Source organism: Pieris rapae, chromosome 15 (assembly GCF_905147795.1).
Source record: "Pieris rapae chromosome 15, ilPieRapa1.1, whole genome shotgun sequence".
Lineage (NCBI taxonomy): Eukaryota > Metazoa > Arthropoda > Insecta > Lepidoptera > Pieridae > Pieris > Pieris rapae.
In genome coordinates, this window is record NC_059523.1 from 4,728,734 (window position 1) to 4,747,000 (window position 18,267).

At 31.1% G+C, this 18,267-nt stretch overlaps 1 protein-coding gene across 10 annotated transcripts in view; it reads left to right on the forward strand.

Annotated features, from left to right (window-relative positions):
• Window positions 1-473: 473 nt before the first annotated feature.
• The window catches only part of LOC110994424 (embryonic polarity protein dorsal), a 30,460-nt gene continuing 12,666 nt past the window's right edge, over window positions 474-18,267 (forward strand). For 2 of the 10 annotated variants that reach the window (XR_006750715.1, XM_045631542.1), the window contains exons 1-5: window positions 2,477-2,570; window positions 5,822-5,887; window positions 8,789-8,918; window positions 15,539-15,691; window positions 16,361-16,542. Coding sequence is in view for 4 of the 10 variants with exons in the window: in XM_045631542.1 (XP_045487498.1) it covers window positions 2,534-2,570; window positions 5,822-5,887; window positions 8,789-8,918; window positions 15,539-15,691; window positions 16,361-16,542 (568 nt within the window). In the remaining 6 variants the exon portion in view is untranslated. Of the gene's footprint in view, window positions 1,058-2,476; window positions 2,571-5,821; window positions 5,888-8,788; window positions 8,919-15,538; window positions 15,692-16,360; window positions 16,543-18,267 lie in introns of those variants that run through there. The other 8 variants (XR_002600215.2, XR_002600216.2, XM_045631545.1 and 5 more) reach the window with 8 other exon arrangements.

Below are 18,267 nucleotides of genomic sequence, written 5' to 3' on the forward strand. Positions count from 1 at the left end.
AAGTGAGAAATACATGCTAATAGTTGATGTATTCGTTTAGTAGTTACATATTAGAACTTTAGATGTCAATTCTGTCGCATAACGTTTTATGCAGTGAACACAAATTTATTATTTATTTATTTTATCATTAGCACGTAAAACTTATTATTATTCTAATAATGAGTACAATCGTGCTTATAAGACAAATCTTTTATAATCTGTTATTTATTTATTCTAGAATCTAGATGTCAGTTGTCACTTCTCTGACAAACCTAAACGCGGTAAACTGTAAAATTACTACAATTTAAATTTGATCTAAAATAAATGAAGCGAAGATTGTAATTCAAATTTCAAATACGAAAGTTCCTCCTATATTTTCCACATACGGCGACATCCCATTTTTGACTTAAATAATAGCAGTACTTCACAGTTGTGAAAAGTTTATTAATGAAATTGCTTTTTGCAATTTGCGCATGCGCTTGTTCCGTGTACGTCAGAACTCAGTGATGAGTGAGCCATCAGCTTTGTGAATTGTGTCAGTTTGTTTCTATACGCCAATTGTAAGCAATCGTTCCCTGTGTGTTGTTCCGTGTGTAAGCCGTGTAAAGTTTTTTTTGCATTCGATGCACACAATAGCGATACTTATAAATGTAGCATATCGTCACGTTTGCTGCGCGTTAAATTCAGCGATATAAAGAATTTCAATTAAATACACAATAGTAAATTTTAGAGAAGCATTATAGTGAGTTTACAGTGTTTTGCCAACAAAGTGCAAAATATTTCAATTTTCGACATAACCTGTTCTCTAGTTCTTGGAACCGTACATGCAGTGAGACCTTGATATCTTGAAGTTTTTCAATTGAAGACAGTTGTTATAGGATCATGCTGGAGGAGGTACGTGCTTAATTTTACGATCTGGGTAAATCGCGCGAATACAACCCAATAAAACTGCGTCGATCGTGAGTTCATAGTTTATCAGTTGTCCAGTGCACTAGTGATGACGAAGTATAAAGTTAAGTGCTGAAAAACATTTCGTGTCCTCAGACGAGGCGTTAACGTGCGATGGACAACGGCGGAGGTAAACGAGTGAAACCATTGCATGATATGCTCTAATTAAATGACCAAATGACACTATTTTGCCTCTTTGCACGTAGTTTTAGCATTGGTTTTTGTTTATTTACCACTCTTCAATATCCATCTTCTGTATATAATAAAAATTATGTATGGTATGCAATGTAGTTTCATCGCTCGGTGCATTCTATAAATATCTCAAAAGCAGTTGTAACAAAAGTAGAACATTCTGTTATAAAATATAATTTTATGGCTTTCGGTTCCATGAACTTTTAACTACTAACTTTGTATTATGTTCAAATAGTTAAATTGTTCTTCATAGCTCACTTTTAAACAAAATTGACAAAATAAATATTTTAAGTTTTATGTTAGTGTTTTAGCTTTAGCATGTTTAACAAGCACAAGTTAAGATTTCATTCTATTATTAAAGCACCATATTTTAATAAGAACTTTTTAATTTTTTAAGTGTTTAGGAAAATGAAAGGAAATTTTTCTGTACTTTATGGAAATTTTAAATCTTTCATTTTGTTTTTGGGGAAAGTCTTGCCAAAGTGTATAAATGTAATAATAATGCTTAACTAGGTTTTGCCAATTAATTTAAAAGACAATTTTATATTGCCATTTCTAAACAACACCTTTAAATCAATTTGCTTAGGGCTTCCATTTAATTTATTTCATTTAAATTAGGGTGAGGGTGTTATATCTAATTACAAATCTTATAAAATGTAAGGGTATCACGCAACTATTACTTACTTAAAAATAAAAATTTTTAATGTCCTCTTGTTTTGATTTCTTATTTGACCTACATTCAAGTATTCTGGATTAGCCTAAATAGATTTTTATGGTTTGTACTCTAATAAAAATTATACTGGTTTGATGCCAGTACAGTTTTATTATTATTTTTTTACTAAGTACCAAATGAAATACAAATCAGTGTCAACTATAAAGTGAAGCTCTTGTATGTCTATCTGTCAAGTGATATTTGTGTTGTGTTCGAAAGAGACACAACAGTGTTTTAGCAAAAACACTGTAATTAAACATAGAGTTTTTTGTATTAAGGGGTTTATAGACTTCTGCAACTAGTTCATGACAAACTATTGTTAGCTACTGTATATGGAATATACTATAAAGTTACAAATGAATATAGTGATGCTAATGTAGAAAAATCTAATTATGACAATGCACTCATTTATCAATTTCTATAGAGAAATGTCTACATATTATATCTTTAATGTTACTTTTAAATGGTTTAAAAATAACAATCATTCAGAATGTGTTTACTACAGATAAAATTTTTTGTAAAAACAAATTCTGAGGTACATTTGAATGCGGTAATGATACTATTTTCCTTATTGTCATATCTTACTTATTATTTTAATACGCCCACAATAATCACCCACAAATATTATATTTTATCTGAGAGTCAAACATAGTGGACATTTTGCATGTTTCATGGTGATTTTTTTTGTGAAGGATTAAAATTATGGTGGTATCAAGCATGCTATGGTATTATTATCCAGGTAGGCAAAGCGAACCCATTATTATAAGGTTATTGATAAATATTCTGATACAATGCAATATAACTTTAGTTAAATTTATTTAATGAAGAAAAAAGACACCATGAAGGATAATTTATATTATACCTAGTTCCATTAAATACAATAGACAATTTTTTCATATTTAATTGAAATATATATTTTACTATTATATTTAAATAGTATTACAATTATTTAAATAGTAAACTTATGATGAAAATGTGTCTGGTATAAGGAAAAATATTTTTTTAATATCTACTCTTGTCCATAATTATTCTAGTTTTTTAGTGAAATACTTTTGGAAATATGTACATATATTTGTCTATTTATTGATCTGGTTTATTTAAACTTGTAATCTTTATTTTTTACAATACATAGGTCCATTATTCAAGGCAATTTATAAGGTTTTAATTACAATTCCTTTAAGATTTGCACAACCATACATATAAGTCCTCAAATCTTTACTATATGATGGGGAATGCTTATATACTATCTAAAGAGGTAGCGTCCACAGTAATTTTAACATTGATATACGCATGCCAACATGTATCCATAGCCTATTACAGCTCTATGTAATATGTCAAAAAGGCTATTTCTTTGATGGAATTTTGGACTGGACCCAGTGCCCCCAAATTGACTTACTATTGCATTTGTTATATATGCGAAATAGATATCATAGTTTTATACAACCAAACCTGCGTCGGATATTTAATGTAAACTATAAAAAATAAATATTTAATATTTCTAGTAGCGTGTTACGACTACTTATTGATTATTGTCAAGTCAAAGCGAAGTGTCCAACCACTCGTAATTATAGACGCCAAACCAGTTAAGTCATTGTCCTGCAAACTTGATCATTTAATTATGTAGAAAACTTCTGTGTCTATAGTTTTTCTTGTACTGAAGAGTGCTATGTTGATGTGAATATTGGTATAATTCCGACCATGATATAAATTTTAAAATAAATAGGCATTTAAATTACTTTCAAAATGGTGATTTAAGTATGTATCTCTTTGGTATTTAGACCTTTTAAACAAAAATATCTAGATCGAATTAGAACTCAGTGTTGGAGCTATGCCCACGGACCGATTGTCATAATGATTTTTTTGTTCTAGTCCAGATGAATACATGAAGCGTAATAAAATTAAAACGGATAAAAACAGAACACATAATTTTTATTTGTAGTGGTTAAAAATTACTTTTAATCGTATTGTTAAGTCGTGATTCGTTGTAATATCAAAGCCCAGATATATATCTAGTAATTTAATTGTGTTGTTTTCTTAAAAAATTTGGATGATATTGATTAAATACAATAAATACGTTATGGCTAAACTGTTTTCGTAAGGAGCCTGTTTTAAAACACTAACTAACACAAATCATTATCTTACAACATCATATACAGTGCTTCGGCAATTATTTTTCATTTACGAATTTCTAATGTTAAAGATACATTTGTAAATACATAACATTTTAGACGCGGATCGTTGAGTATACTTAGTATTGTAGTTGTATATATACTTAGTAGAACAGTGTTGACTTATCTCAGTCTGAGACCTATGTGAATTGTCGTAATAGTGTGTTATTATGTTGAAAATCTCGTAGACAAATTACTGCGTAGTAAATACGAGTAGGAAGTACGACGATTAAATTATACAATATAGCAGGTGCTATAGAAGTGTTTAGTAACTATAATAAATTAATTAACGCTCGATATAGATAATCGTAGTTTGTTACGTCATTTATAAAACGAATCATTGAAGATGAATCCGTCTGGACTACTTCTATACTTGTTAAATAAAATATACTTTCAAAAGAAACACATTTTATAATTATGAACGTTATTAGAACTATCTAGAGTCTAGACCCGGCGGGGGAGTCTCAAGACTGTTTTACTTATTTTTTGCCTTTTTCGTGGGTTCGCGACATAAAAATGGTTGAAAGACGATGTTTTAGACTATGCTATAGCTTCTTTAATATAGAAAACTACACAAAGCCTCTTGTAATCTTAAATGTAATCTAAATACTACGTTAAAATTTTCCACTATTGGAAACAGAACAGATTCTCTGATATAAAATAAATTTTAGGCTAGATAAAATGAATGCTATTTTCTCCATGTTTCGCCATATTTCACCAAAAATGAAATATGCATATTCTAGATTCTCAAGGTGAAGAGCTCTTAACTATTAATTTCATAGAAAATATTTTTAAAAGCGTATTATGCTCTAAAAGTGTCCAAATGTGACGAAATTCTTGGCTTGAAAGTCTCGTATATCGTATTATGTGTGCGGTTTTTTCTCTGTATCCAAATGACCAGTCGATTATTTAAATTATCTCATAAACTCTAATATAATAGTGATCTTACGTTTTCCCGTGTTAGAATGCCGTGCACGTGTCGATGTTTAGAAAGTAGATCAATAATTTCCGCCTACCTTAATATCCTGTTAGAATGAAGAATCGAGAAGCGTTTAAGTTTTGTTTGCTTTTATATGCTTTTGTGTGCTTTAAATGTTAAAGGTAAGTTTTGCATTCCAAACGCCTTGTCCGATTGTATATATTTGTACTGGACGCCTTTACGATTATAGTTTTACCAATTTTAATAGATGACATAGTATATCAGTAAAACTTATCTATTTAATATTGTTAAGCTTAATACTAAACACAGTCTAAAATATATTTATTATTAGTTATAGTATCTTATCTTTTTTGTTTTGAGGTCTCGTCTCGGTATTTTTAAAACTAGATGTGTAAAGATTTTAACCACAATCCAGTTGTCTAGTAATTACAGAATAATGACACGATTTAATTGATTCGAGTTGTGTAAAAGATTTGTTAAAAGAATATAAGTTTATATAAGAATTTTATAACAGCCACTGAATGTTATTTTATATTATCTAGTTGAAACTAGAATCACACAATTTATTATATAAACAACACAGTAGGATGCCGACAATTTTTATTATTTACGTAACATTTTTTAGGATGAAAAAGAATCGTGTTATAACATTTCAGATTGTTTGTACAGCTGCGGAATCAAATTGTTGTAAACATTATTCAATATTTTTTGCCTCTAGACTTTGTAGATTATATTTTATATGCTTTATTTTGCACACTATTTACTTGTGATCCTATGAGCTGAGAATTAGTAGCATTATGTTCCTTGCTTCAATTTGTGTTGAATCTAACTGCTTGATGTGACGCGCTTGCCCAGTGCTAACAGACTGCGTGTTCTTTGCAGAGGGCGTGTTAGACATAATACACAATGACGGAGACCCTCCATCCCACCTGAATATTAGTGATGTCAGTAAGTATGCTTTTTAATATTAGCAAATATACAGTAACACGTGACACGCAATGGCTTTGTATGTTTCCTGTATTGTGGCATGTGTCTTGGGAACCTTTGTCTCCTATGTTACAATGAAAAAGCCTAAGCGAAATTATGTTTATATTACTATAAATATAATACTTATAGTTTTTGTACTTATGGTGCGTCAGTTAATTTCATGATTGTCTAAAGGTATAATTATGGTAATTAACAGATAGCGTAATTAATTAAAATTCCATTTTTACTGTCAAATGTAGTAAAATTCTTATTATTTAACCGATAAAGATAAAATTTTAGACCACAGTTCCTTTTTCCGTCTGTGTGAACGAATTTTCTCACCAGCATCCCTTAATAAAGGCGTTGCGAGTGCTTCATACTATCTCGGAAACTATCAAAGTTTTTATATGTTCTCAGAGCGATAAAGCATTAACAACGTTTATAATCCTGTATGTCAATTAAGTTACACGACTGTCGCATTGGTTTATTTGCTTTAAGGGTAGTTGTATTTAATAAATTTTATAAGTAAAATACGGAAGTGTAGGTTTTCTTATCTTATAAGTAAATATTGCTTTATCGAATCGTTAACCGGCGCCACTGCTTAACATTATGTCGTTTACCGGGGAAAACCCCGCTAGTTGAAAGCTTTCCGAATTGTGAAAGTGCGTGCGTCCTTGGCACACAAATTCTTACTAAGATCACTGTATCACTTCGAATGTACAAAAGTTATTAAATATATTTTATTAATATAGTTTTTTTAATTAATAGTTTATTCATAGATGTAAAATTATTACCGAAAATTAAGAAGTTTGTAGTATCTTAAATTGTCTTAGAAAAAACTTGCTCAATTGTGTTGGTGTATATATAAGTGTTTCTCGGAAACGAATTTTCTATGTAATGCCCATTGCCAAATTGTATTGACTGAATATTGTTGAAATAACATTGACGAATTTGTATGAATCTTTATCGCGATCGCTGAGTATTAGTTTGATAAATATTACATAACCAGTGATTCGTTGAATATATTTTTAATTAGGGACGCTACAATTTTGTGAGAAAATAAATAAAGATTATTATAATAAATGAATTAAAAATAAAATTATGCTAAACGTATATTCCAGACAATGCAGCCGTAATTAATCTAAAAAATAAAAAAAAATAATATAAAAATTAAAAAAAAAAAATCAATTGATATTTAATGATCTTAGATAGTCCTTGTCTGCCAGGTCCGGCTACTGGTCACAAACAGAGATAGTTCGAACTAATTTCAAAATCTACCGCGAACTTTTTATTTTACTCTTAAACTTATTAGATTAATATAGAGTACGGTATAGCTAAAACGAATTCTAATTCATACGGCCTTTATAATATCCTAGGGAAAGATGCAATAAGGCGTTCCTGTAGGAGCGTAACAAGCGCTGACGAAATGGCCAGGCTCATCTCATCTGGCTGACTCCATAACGATATTGATAGGAACTTAAATTTTATCTAAGAAAATTGTCTTACCTTTTTACATAAATTAATAATACATATTTGGAAAAATAAGTATCTAATTATATAATGATTGTAGCTGGTTTCAATAAAACATGTATTTAAAATCAGTTGAAGTAACCTAATATACAAACATTTGATATTTTCATATTATTTCTGAAAACGGTATTTCGTTAAACCGTCGAGTTAATGAATGAACACGCCCTTTTTAGGTGATTCGGAATTTAAATATTCTTGCTTCAATCATGGTTTCATTATTACACATCATTTATTCAAGAAATTATCAACCTATTACCTTCTCTCTGTATTGAATATACAGAAAAATATCTTATTTGTTGAGTAGGTACAGCTATATAAAAACGACGTGAGGTTATATCGCTATGTAAATATACATACTAAAATAGGAATTATTCAAACGGCGTAGACGATTATCACTCAAGATTTTACTGTTATATCTAGGAACTTATAAATTTCAAAATAATAATGCAATAATATGCAGGATTCATAGTAATATAGTATTTATTTGGTTTCTCAAAAGTAGCGACATAATATTAAGTAGGTACGTTTTACAAATTCTACCCTCTTATGAAAAAACTGTCTAATTTCACCGTCATAACTGTAATACAGATTTTTTCATCACAATGTAAAACCGATTTGTCAGAAACAAAAGAAACTACGTATAGACTAAGTTAGATTATATGATGGTAGATGTTGAAGAAATAATGACATTTAAACGTTTAAATAATTTGTTTATTATAAATAATCATTCAGTGCCGCTACCTGTATTGACCACAGATTGCATCAGTATCATAATTTTCATATCATAGACAAGTAGGTTATCAGCATTCTGTCTGACTCATGTAGATTTTTTGAATTGAGACGTTCCGTTTTTCTCACGATGTTTTTCTTCACCGTACCAGAATGTCCATTGCACAGCGGAAAATCGAACCTACGACCCAAGGCAACACTGTTCTTATAAATATTGTCTTGAAGCGATTGCTTCATATTGTTGACGTGGTGTATGTCAGCAGTAAATGATGGAACTGAAATTTAGCTTAGTAATAAGGTAAATGCAGTACGTTTCATTACAAAACATATTTGAGTCATGTATGCTTACTATTTCACACTTTACCCCCGACATTGATCTGCCCGTCCCTCTTATGGTTCTTTACTCTATTAACACTCGTCTATAGACATAGTAAATTACAGTTGGTATTCTTTAGAATCCGGAAATAGCAAGTTCTATATTCAAAAAATAATAAATTAGTTCATAATTCGAAAAAGACTGTCAAATTGTGTTTCCGCTATAATGGCTCTAGACATAGAGAGAGGCCAATTATTTCTAAAATCTTTTATATTCAAATATTTTTAAATTTTAATTGTGTGTTGCAGTTGAAGCGATTACGAAGGCGGATCCGGTTTACGCAGGCGTAGACGCGATGTCGCGGACGCCTGCGCCTGACCCGCTTGGTGCCTTGCGCTATGTGAGGATCGTTGAGCAGCCCGCCAGTAAAGCACTTAGGTAAAAGATGAACTATTACTTATAAACTAGCTGAACCAGCAAAGTTCGTATCGCCTATAAATAAGCTAAATTTAATATTAATTCACTACTAATAATTCACTACTTTATTAAGAAATTAACACAAAAAGATTTTATTGTGATACCTAATAGATGTCAATCCTTTTTCATTACTGATATTATTCTAAATATTTTTTATCTGAAATACTCCATTATCCGAATATTGTAGATGACCTATCTTGTCGTTTCGAAACCTTTTTTTATTTGAAAGAGCTCACCGTATCGTCGGGATGAATATGAAATGTTTCATAGTTACAAATCCTATGAACATTTTGAATAAGATTTTTTGTCAAATAAAACAAATGAAAATCGGTCCAGCCGTTTTAGAGTTATAATTGTTCGAACATCCTCGACTTTGTTTTATCAATTCTAAATGCATCTATTTAAAATTATCATTTTTTAAGTGGTATATGAAGAATAACTCACGTATTAAGAATTAAGAATGATAAACTCATCTATTGCACAGTCGGATAATAAACTAGTTCGTACGTCAATGTTAGTAATGCCAGTTAAACAAACCGTTAGCGTTTGAACAAATTTTGGCGCTAAACGGATCTAAAGTGAAAGACCGACGAAGTATTTGGCAGCAATTTGGGGCACGGGTCTGGTGAATGATCGGTTACATTCGATATATCGTTCATCTAAATCGTTCAGATAAATTTGTGTAGAGCAAATAGTGAAGACCCGTTACGAATGGCGCATTTATAAATGTATCCTTTGTATCCTTAAACGTTCATATAGAATATGGGTGGAATTATCGCTAACAATCGACTTTTTCCAGGCAATTCTAGTAAGGGAAAAAACGTGTGTTTACTGTACAAGCATTAGAAGTTATATTTCTTTGGCGTAAAAAAAATAAAAATCTTTACAAAATTGTTACAGAAAAAACGACACTAACAATTGACAATAGGTATTTAACATATTTAAAGTTTTACTATAACGCATTATCTAATTAAATAAAGTTTATTTAAATATTTCAGAAATACCTAAAAGAAAAGTGTAAGAAGTGCACACCTAAATTAATAACATACACAGAGGCTTTTCATTGGTATCACTTAACATCAGATGAACCTCCAGTTTGCAAAAAATGTGTTAAATTAAGTTCGATATTTTTTGCCTGGAATTCAAGGAAGCATAAATCCGTTTAGTATTCCGTTAGTACTATTTTAATTATGAGGATTAAATGTAATCGTAGATTAGCAGAAGTTATACCATTGTCATCGCTTTAAGCGTGTAAATATCCTTGTCAAATGGCCAGTATCTACTTAGTCGGCATTGAACTATTTTCAAGGTCCGAACTGAAATTGCCTAAGCGCTCTGATTCTATATTACACTAGCTGACGTGGTAAGCATTGTTTTGCTATGTATATGCTATGAAAATGAAGATTTTTGAAAAATCGGTCCGGTTTTTGTTTGCCAACATTACAAACATACATACAAAAACACAAACGTTTCCTCTTTATAATATTAGTATAGATCGTGTCTTAGAACAAATAAAGATCATCAAGGCAATAGCGTAATGAGATTCAGAACCCATGGCGATGCTATAAAACCTAGCCTAGATTTTGCGCGGGGCGGAACTGACTTATAAATATCCCGCAAATGACGTCATCGTCTCGCGCCGTGACGTCAGCTTGAGATGCCCATTGACGCGAGTGTAAAATCTTTCAGAACAAAAATATTTGTTCTTGTATATGCAATATTGTTTTTCATTTGTTTGTATTGTTCTTTATCGCAAATGATAGAATTAATGTTGTTTTACGCAGTGTTATTAAAATAGAACACAAGAACAGAGTATCTTCTCTTTTATAATACGTAGACAAGGAGTGTTATTTGGCCAATAACACTCCTTGTCTAAGCTTTAAATTATTTATTACTACTAAGTAAGGCTGGATTGATGATGTCTTTATGCAAACAATTCGTATTTAAAAAGTATTACTAGGAATATGGAAGGGTTTTGTAGTTTGAATCAAAATACATACATAGTTCAAATAACGGTGAAATGAATGTTTCTAAATAATTCTGATCTAATAAATTCTTAATTTATGCAGATTTGAACTAATATTTGAATTTTAAATATATTTATGCTAAATATAATTTTCGAAAAATTATTATTTTTGAAAGGTTGTTAATGAGTATCGTAACTATTAGTGACACCAGATGGTTTTTATTTTAGAAATAAACCCAAACCGGAAACTCATTTTTCAAGATTAGATATTATTACTATATCTATGATCTGCTCTGATTATTATTATAGATATGATATCATATATATGATGATATAGCACTTGTGTTGTATACAAACGAACTAAATGTTGTGTAAAGAAATTAAATTATTAAAATTTATTTATTTATAATACATTTACTTTCCTTCCGTAGATCTAAGCCAATACATAAAAGCTAATATAAAATATACAGTATACACAATCTATTGTGTCGGAGACAGCATTCAGTGAGCATAACGGCCCCTGGTATCGCAAAAATCCTTAGCCGTCGCTGTCGCACATAATAATATGTAAACCTGAGTTTTTGAAGAACACTCGGTTTGCTCTTGAATCCCCGTAAGATTTAAAGTAGGGAGTAGGGAGTAGGCGTCGAAAACGAGTAAACATAATCTGTAGGCGCTCCAGCATAAGACATGCAGATACCAAATTTATTCAAAAGAAAATATTAGTTTTATATATTGTTTATGTGTGAAGTACGGTACTAGTTGCTTACATAATCAAGAATAGTATCTTTACTATGACCTAACCAGTGAAGTTCATAAGTGTACATTGTGTCACCTAAATGAATAAGTGATTTAGAATTTGAATTTTTTGTTTAATTATCGGCATCTACAGAGTTTGACGACAGAAAAATAAACTTGTCATTGCACAGGTCTGGTACTTCCTGACTGGTTTTTTGTTATCAACGTTGCTACTGTAAGATGACCATTGTTTTTTTATTTAAGTATTTCGTATTTGACTGATGAAAGTCTGTAGTATTATTTCCTTTGTGGAAGAGTTAGTCCATGCCGCTTATACAAGAGATCTTTTTGTTTCTCTGCGGTAATTTGCAATCAGCCCCTTATGAGCGATTTTGTGGTGCTGTCATGTGAAGCATCTACTCATCTTCTGCCCAGAGCTACTGCCGGTCTTCTAGCTCTAGAATATGGTGACGTTTTAGTCGACTCACATACTGTCTTATGTTGAGTTGGCGAGCAAGTTCGTTCGGATGACAGCTTAACCGCTCTTTGTATTTAGCTGCCAGTCTCCGGATTTCCATACAAGAAATCTGGTCTATTATCTATAGCATTGGTACTTGATAGTTTCTCAGACACCCACACTAATAGGTGTCAATTGATTTACCAATAAACAAAGGTCCTAAGTAGTTCTGACTAGTATGAATTTATAAGTATTTCAGACATTTAGAAAATAAGATTTGACGTGAATGACCCAAGTGTTACCTGTAGACCTATCGACCTTGGAACAACAAAGGCTTCTAGTAAATACGCATAACAGAAGTCAAACTAGTGATTTTATACAGTAATTTGTGTAACTACTCGCAATCTTGCCATTGTTTTCCTCGTCGTGGTGTTAATTGATGAGATTTAATTAGTTAATTTGTACCTTATTACAAACGCAATAAAGTCGATTGCATGTCGTTTATTCGAATGTATGAAGCTCGATGCGGGATTACAAGTGCTGTTTAAATATTTATGCAATAGTAATATTTTGTATCTTTAAAATATTTTCCCTGAAAGATATCGCTTAGTAATAAGGCCTGTTGCAAATTTATTTTTCCTTTCATATTTACTACTGCACAAATAGTATGTATATAAAGTGTGACTAATAAAATAATTAATAATGTTACAATTTCTGTAAAACTGACCGCTTTGAAAAAAATAAATCCTCGATTGGGCATACAAAGAGCCTTCTCAGACTAAAAAGATTGTTTTCCTAGGAATCGTATCCAAAAATTACCCCGAATATTTCTTAAACCTATTTTTTTTTTATTTATACCCTATTTTTTTATTCATGTAAAATTCATTTGCGTTGTTACCCTTATAGTGATATAACTTAGTAACCAGCTTACGTGCGTAGGTTTCTAGAGGTTAAATGGTATCTGTTGAACCCTAGTTCTCGCTTCATTGAACCTAGACTATAGCTTCGGCTCTTTGTGTTTTGTCTAGAGTGGGTGGTAAACAACTTTTTTGGGAGTTCCTATTTTTATCTTTGTTAAAAAACACACTTTAAAATCTGCTTCTGACGGGTTACGCTAACCACGAAGGCGGGGGGTTACTACTATTTATTATATTATTTATTAAGTAATCCTACAGCTAACATAAATTCAATCACAAAAAATCAATTATACCAAAAATATAGCCGGAGATAGATTATATACGAAAAGATTCAAACATTAAATATATTTAACGATATAAACCTAATTCGGCTGTCATGTTGTGTGAAAGTGAGGGTATGTATGTGTATGTAGGGTGGGCTCACGATGCTACCTGCATTGTTTTACGCCCGAACCCAATAATTAATCCCTACGAAGACAATCCATTCCAAGATATTGCTCTCTGCTCTAATGGCTCTTCGCTCTTTACACTCTCATATTTGATAAATAATCAATATAAACCAAATAAAAGTAAATAAAACCATACAAATAATATTATGTCTATGTTTAAAACATATCAAATAGCTTTTTAATTATTTAAAAAACTGGTGTAAGTTACTAGTAGATAACTTCTTAAGATAGGATATTGGCACATTTGAACTGTGATTTTAATACATAGGTCTATCCACAAACACCGATCCGACCTACCAAGGATAGCTAGATAGATAGTATCGACAGATGGCTATTACAATCTGTCGATTGGTTATTGGCACATTTTTATTAATATTTGGATTAATATGTCTACCTTAGATGGTCAAAAATGGATTGAGATAGGTTATGGTTTGTGCGTTAGCAGTATGGATATTTTTAATACTCTTTTTATGCATATTCCGCGGCGTAATTAGTGGTCGTTGTATTATATGTATGTTGTATATTAGTGGTTTATTTTACCGGAGTACCTATTGATAAATGATGATTGGATGAAGCAATTTTTGTGGTTTTAGATTTTTCTTCGTCCAGAATAGAATCAACATTAAGCATTATATATATAATATAAATAGAAGAAAATCATAAATCGTTCGTACAGCCGTTCATTTGTTATACATACAAAACGCAACGTCATTAACCCATTAAAAATTACTGTCGTTAATTCATTGACTGTAGTAGTATTTGATATAAAGATGTGTATACTTTCCATATGCTTAAGGCATATTGTATTTGGATTACTGGCATAAATATCGTATTTTTACCCAATTGTGGGCCCAAAACGTTACTTGTTAATTACTCGTTTGGGTTACGTTTCTATTTCCTCATCCTATTTATTGTATTTTATGTATACGCGCGCGGCTAATCGTAGATTTTTAAACGCCTTATTTAGAAAAAGAGATAAATTTAGAGTTTAGTTGTTAATACAGTCCTGGTAAAAAAAGTTACCGAGGAGAGTTTTAGGTATTTCTCACCCAGCTCCTGAAGTACTAGAGGCCTGGTGTGAATTGAGTTTCACATAACTGCGGAGAATATGCGTAAATCGCTTTTCCGGTAATATACTGAAGCAGTCAATAACCAGAATATCGTGGCCTTGACACACGCCAAGTAAAGATCAAGATTGGTATGGCCATATAAGTTCAGTGTTAAATTTCAAGGAAATTTTTAATTTGACATTCAATGTATTATTCTTATATCTCTTTCAGTATTAAGAAAATTGTTAGAATATATAAAATTCTCGTGTCGCGGTGTTTGTGGTTAAACACCTCCGAAACGGCTTTCCCGATTTTCATGAAATTTTGTGTACATATTGGGTAGGTCTGAGAATCGGACAACATCTATTTTTCATCCCCCTAAATGTTAAGGGTAATCCACCCCTATTTTTTTAAATTTTAGACAAAAAAAATTTTGTTATACATATAACCCTGAAATTTCAACCCTTTACAATCAACTCCTATTTTACATCGCGATTTTTATTTTTAATAATTTCTTTTTTTCTCAATTCAATTCGATTTCTTTGATTCTTTATTTTTGATATTTAGATAACTAGCAAGAATTGTAATTTAAAATATATTGTCTACATTAATAAACATTAATTTATTACCCTACATAAAGCATTCTTTTGAACACTTATAGTAGATAACTATTTTTATTGACCTAAAAAAATGTTTCCTACAAATAATATATATATATGGCAAAACAACGTTTGCCAGGTCAGCTAGTTACTCTATATAAAATAAATTGTTAGACTACCTCTTGCGTTGTAATGTGTAAAAAAATTACAATTTTATCGATTAAACTTATAAATTTTCTAATTTACGAGAACACTTGTACTAATACGATAATTGGTTTCCGTTTTAACAATATCACGGTTCTGTCTCTTTTCATTGTAGCATAAATACAATGTGAGAAAGAGACAAACAGTACTTTAGTTAAATTAAGTATTTTTTTTAGATTTATAATAATATTTTTTGTTTAAGGTTTCGATATGAATGCGAAGGTCGGTCAGCGGGTTCAATACCCGGCGTGAACAGCACGTCCGAGAGGAAGACATACCCTACGATAGAAATATGTGGACACAGGGGACCGGCCATTGTCGTGGTGTCTTGCGTTACCAGAGATGAACCATTTAAGTAAGTTTATAAATAAATAACGAATATCGCAATGTGAGCCTCGATTAATGAATATTCAATTTAAACCTTAGTTTCTAAGAGTCATCAAATTCTACAGGTTTTAAGGATTAAGGATATGGCTTTCTTGCTTCGTAGACGACGGCGTTTGTCAGGCAGAGAGGGTAAATCACCTTTCATAAGAAAAATCAAATAATTAATCAACCGATACATTAGATTGATCTGCGGTTAGAGCGCTATGCTGTCTTGATTTGACTGTCATTTGTAATTTTATTCAGATTTGACATAATAATAAAATGTATTGTAATCGCAAAATAATATAGATATAATATAAATGTTTATGTATTTATTATTAACGGTTTATGTGGCCGTTAAAAATGCGATAAGCTTGAACTTTAACCAAAGCAACAAAGACTAAGATGGAATGAAAATTTGCTGATTGACTTAATCTATTATATTTGAGATTCATATGAAATATTTGTACAATACTATTACATACAAATAGTTCATAATTTATACAATTTAAGTTAATTAAAAAAACAAACGTTTGGAAATGTTGACAAATCTAAATCTCAAATAGTAAAGGAATAGACAAGTTTATTATATGGCAATAAGACTACGTTTCGACGCATATAAGCATTGCAACCGAAAAATGTTATTTTTTATTTCTAGACCTCACCCGCACAATCTGGTGGGTCGAGACCGCTGTGATAAAGGCGTGTGCACGGTGCGAACGAATATAACCGATGATAATCGTATATCGTTCAGCAATCTTGGTATACAGTGCGTAAAACGGAAAGATGTTGCTGACGCCCTCGCTGTTAGAGAGAAGCTCAGAGTGGATCCCTTTAAGAGTAAGTTTATATACATTTTTATATAGTTTTACACAAATAATTAAATAATAAGGAGGGAAATAAGCGGCCTTATCGCTTACGAATGTTCTCCTCCAGGAGACCACTGAAAGGAAAATAAAATAAAACAAGAAAGACGTGTAAAATTACGTAAGATTTACAAGAATAGGACAAAACATACCAATAAAAAACGACGAAATTCGAGAGTGCCGGCAGAAGTGAAAACTTGAATATTAACGTTGTGCCTTTTTGATATTTTGGAATGGTTAGGGAATAATTTTCACGAATTGCTTTAATTATCAGTATAAAAGTACTATTTATGTGGTAGAATACAATATTTATTGCGCTATCGTACACAAACATGACAATTTATATTACATAAAATACGCCGCGCCAGCCGTCTACTCTCCATCCTACGAATTTTCGATCAGATTCGCGATTTAAAAAAAATTACCCATTCCAAAAAAAGTGTACAACGGCGCTAAAGTTTTCACTTCAAAAACATATATTATTGTTTAGAGTACATGTTAAGCAAGTAAATAACATCCCGGATGTAGAGGGACAAGTCCAAACTTCCCATAAACGACGAGCATGAATCGTGAATGTCATGACTTTCATGAATTTCATGGATGAGATATGCAAAGACAAGTGAAAATATGAGTTCTCTAGCATCGCCTAGCATTTTAAATGTGTTCATTAAATTATTTGGAAATGTACATTTTTTAAATGTAGGTTTGTGAATTGATGAATACATGAGCAAATATAAATACACAGTTTATCTAATCGAAATCAATTTATGACCACAAACGCCACAGATGCTAAACAGATGTCTATTGTTAGATTTTATGGCACAGATTATATCGACTAACATTCGACACCTGAATAACGTAAAGTAAACATAAAGAACAATCTATTTGCACTATGTACAATGTCTCTCTCTTTCTGTCAAATTGTGTATACGCTGATGAATAGAGACATATACTGGAATTACACGAATTTTATATCATTAAGGGGTAAGAATGTGTGGTTTGGCAAAGAGCGTATTCATAGCATATTAGTAGTGGTATATTAGCGGTAGTTTATTTTTAGCAACCAATTTAATATTTAAAAATTGTGATTAAAATGGTTTAAAATACCAATGGTACAAATAAAATTTAACTTTTTTAATCGTAGGAACAGATATTAAATCGTTTTTATATTGTAGATAATCAATAATAATTTAAATTAAATGCTGGCAATTATTTAAGAATTCTTTGACATTTTCCATTAGTTTGAACTAATGGAAAACGCCAAATATATGAAAACAATAAGTAAATAATGCAGGCGTAAATTTTCTTCATTCATAACTCAAACTTTTATTGGTATTCATAAAATTTTATATTACGTTAAATATTTTCCGTATTGACTCACGTCTTTTTATTGCAAATAAAAACAATTTAATACTTCCATAGCAGTGTTAACACTTACGTAGCAAAAATCGTATCGGATCGAATTAAATACCACTTGCTGGAAATCTTCCACAGTCCGTCTCGTCCCACACTTGTCTTTCTTTTAAGAACTAGGGAGTTTCCAGTAAAGATCTTACCTAGACTATATTTTTTTTAAACACAGGCTTATTTCTTTCTTCAGCGTGCGACTCTTATCCCTAAGATTGTAGATTCTATGTTCGCATTTAGCATTTGCTCAAACGGCGAAGGAAAATGGCTTGCTTGCTATAGATCCAAAAAG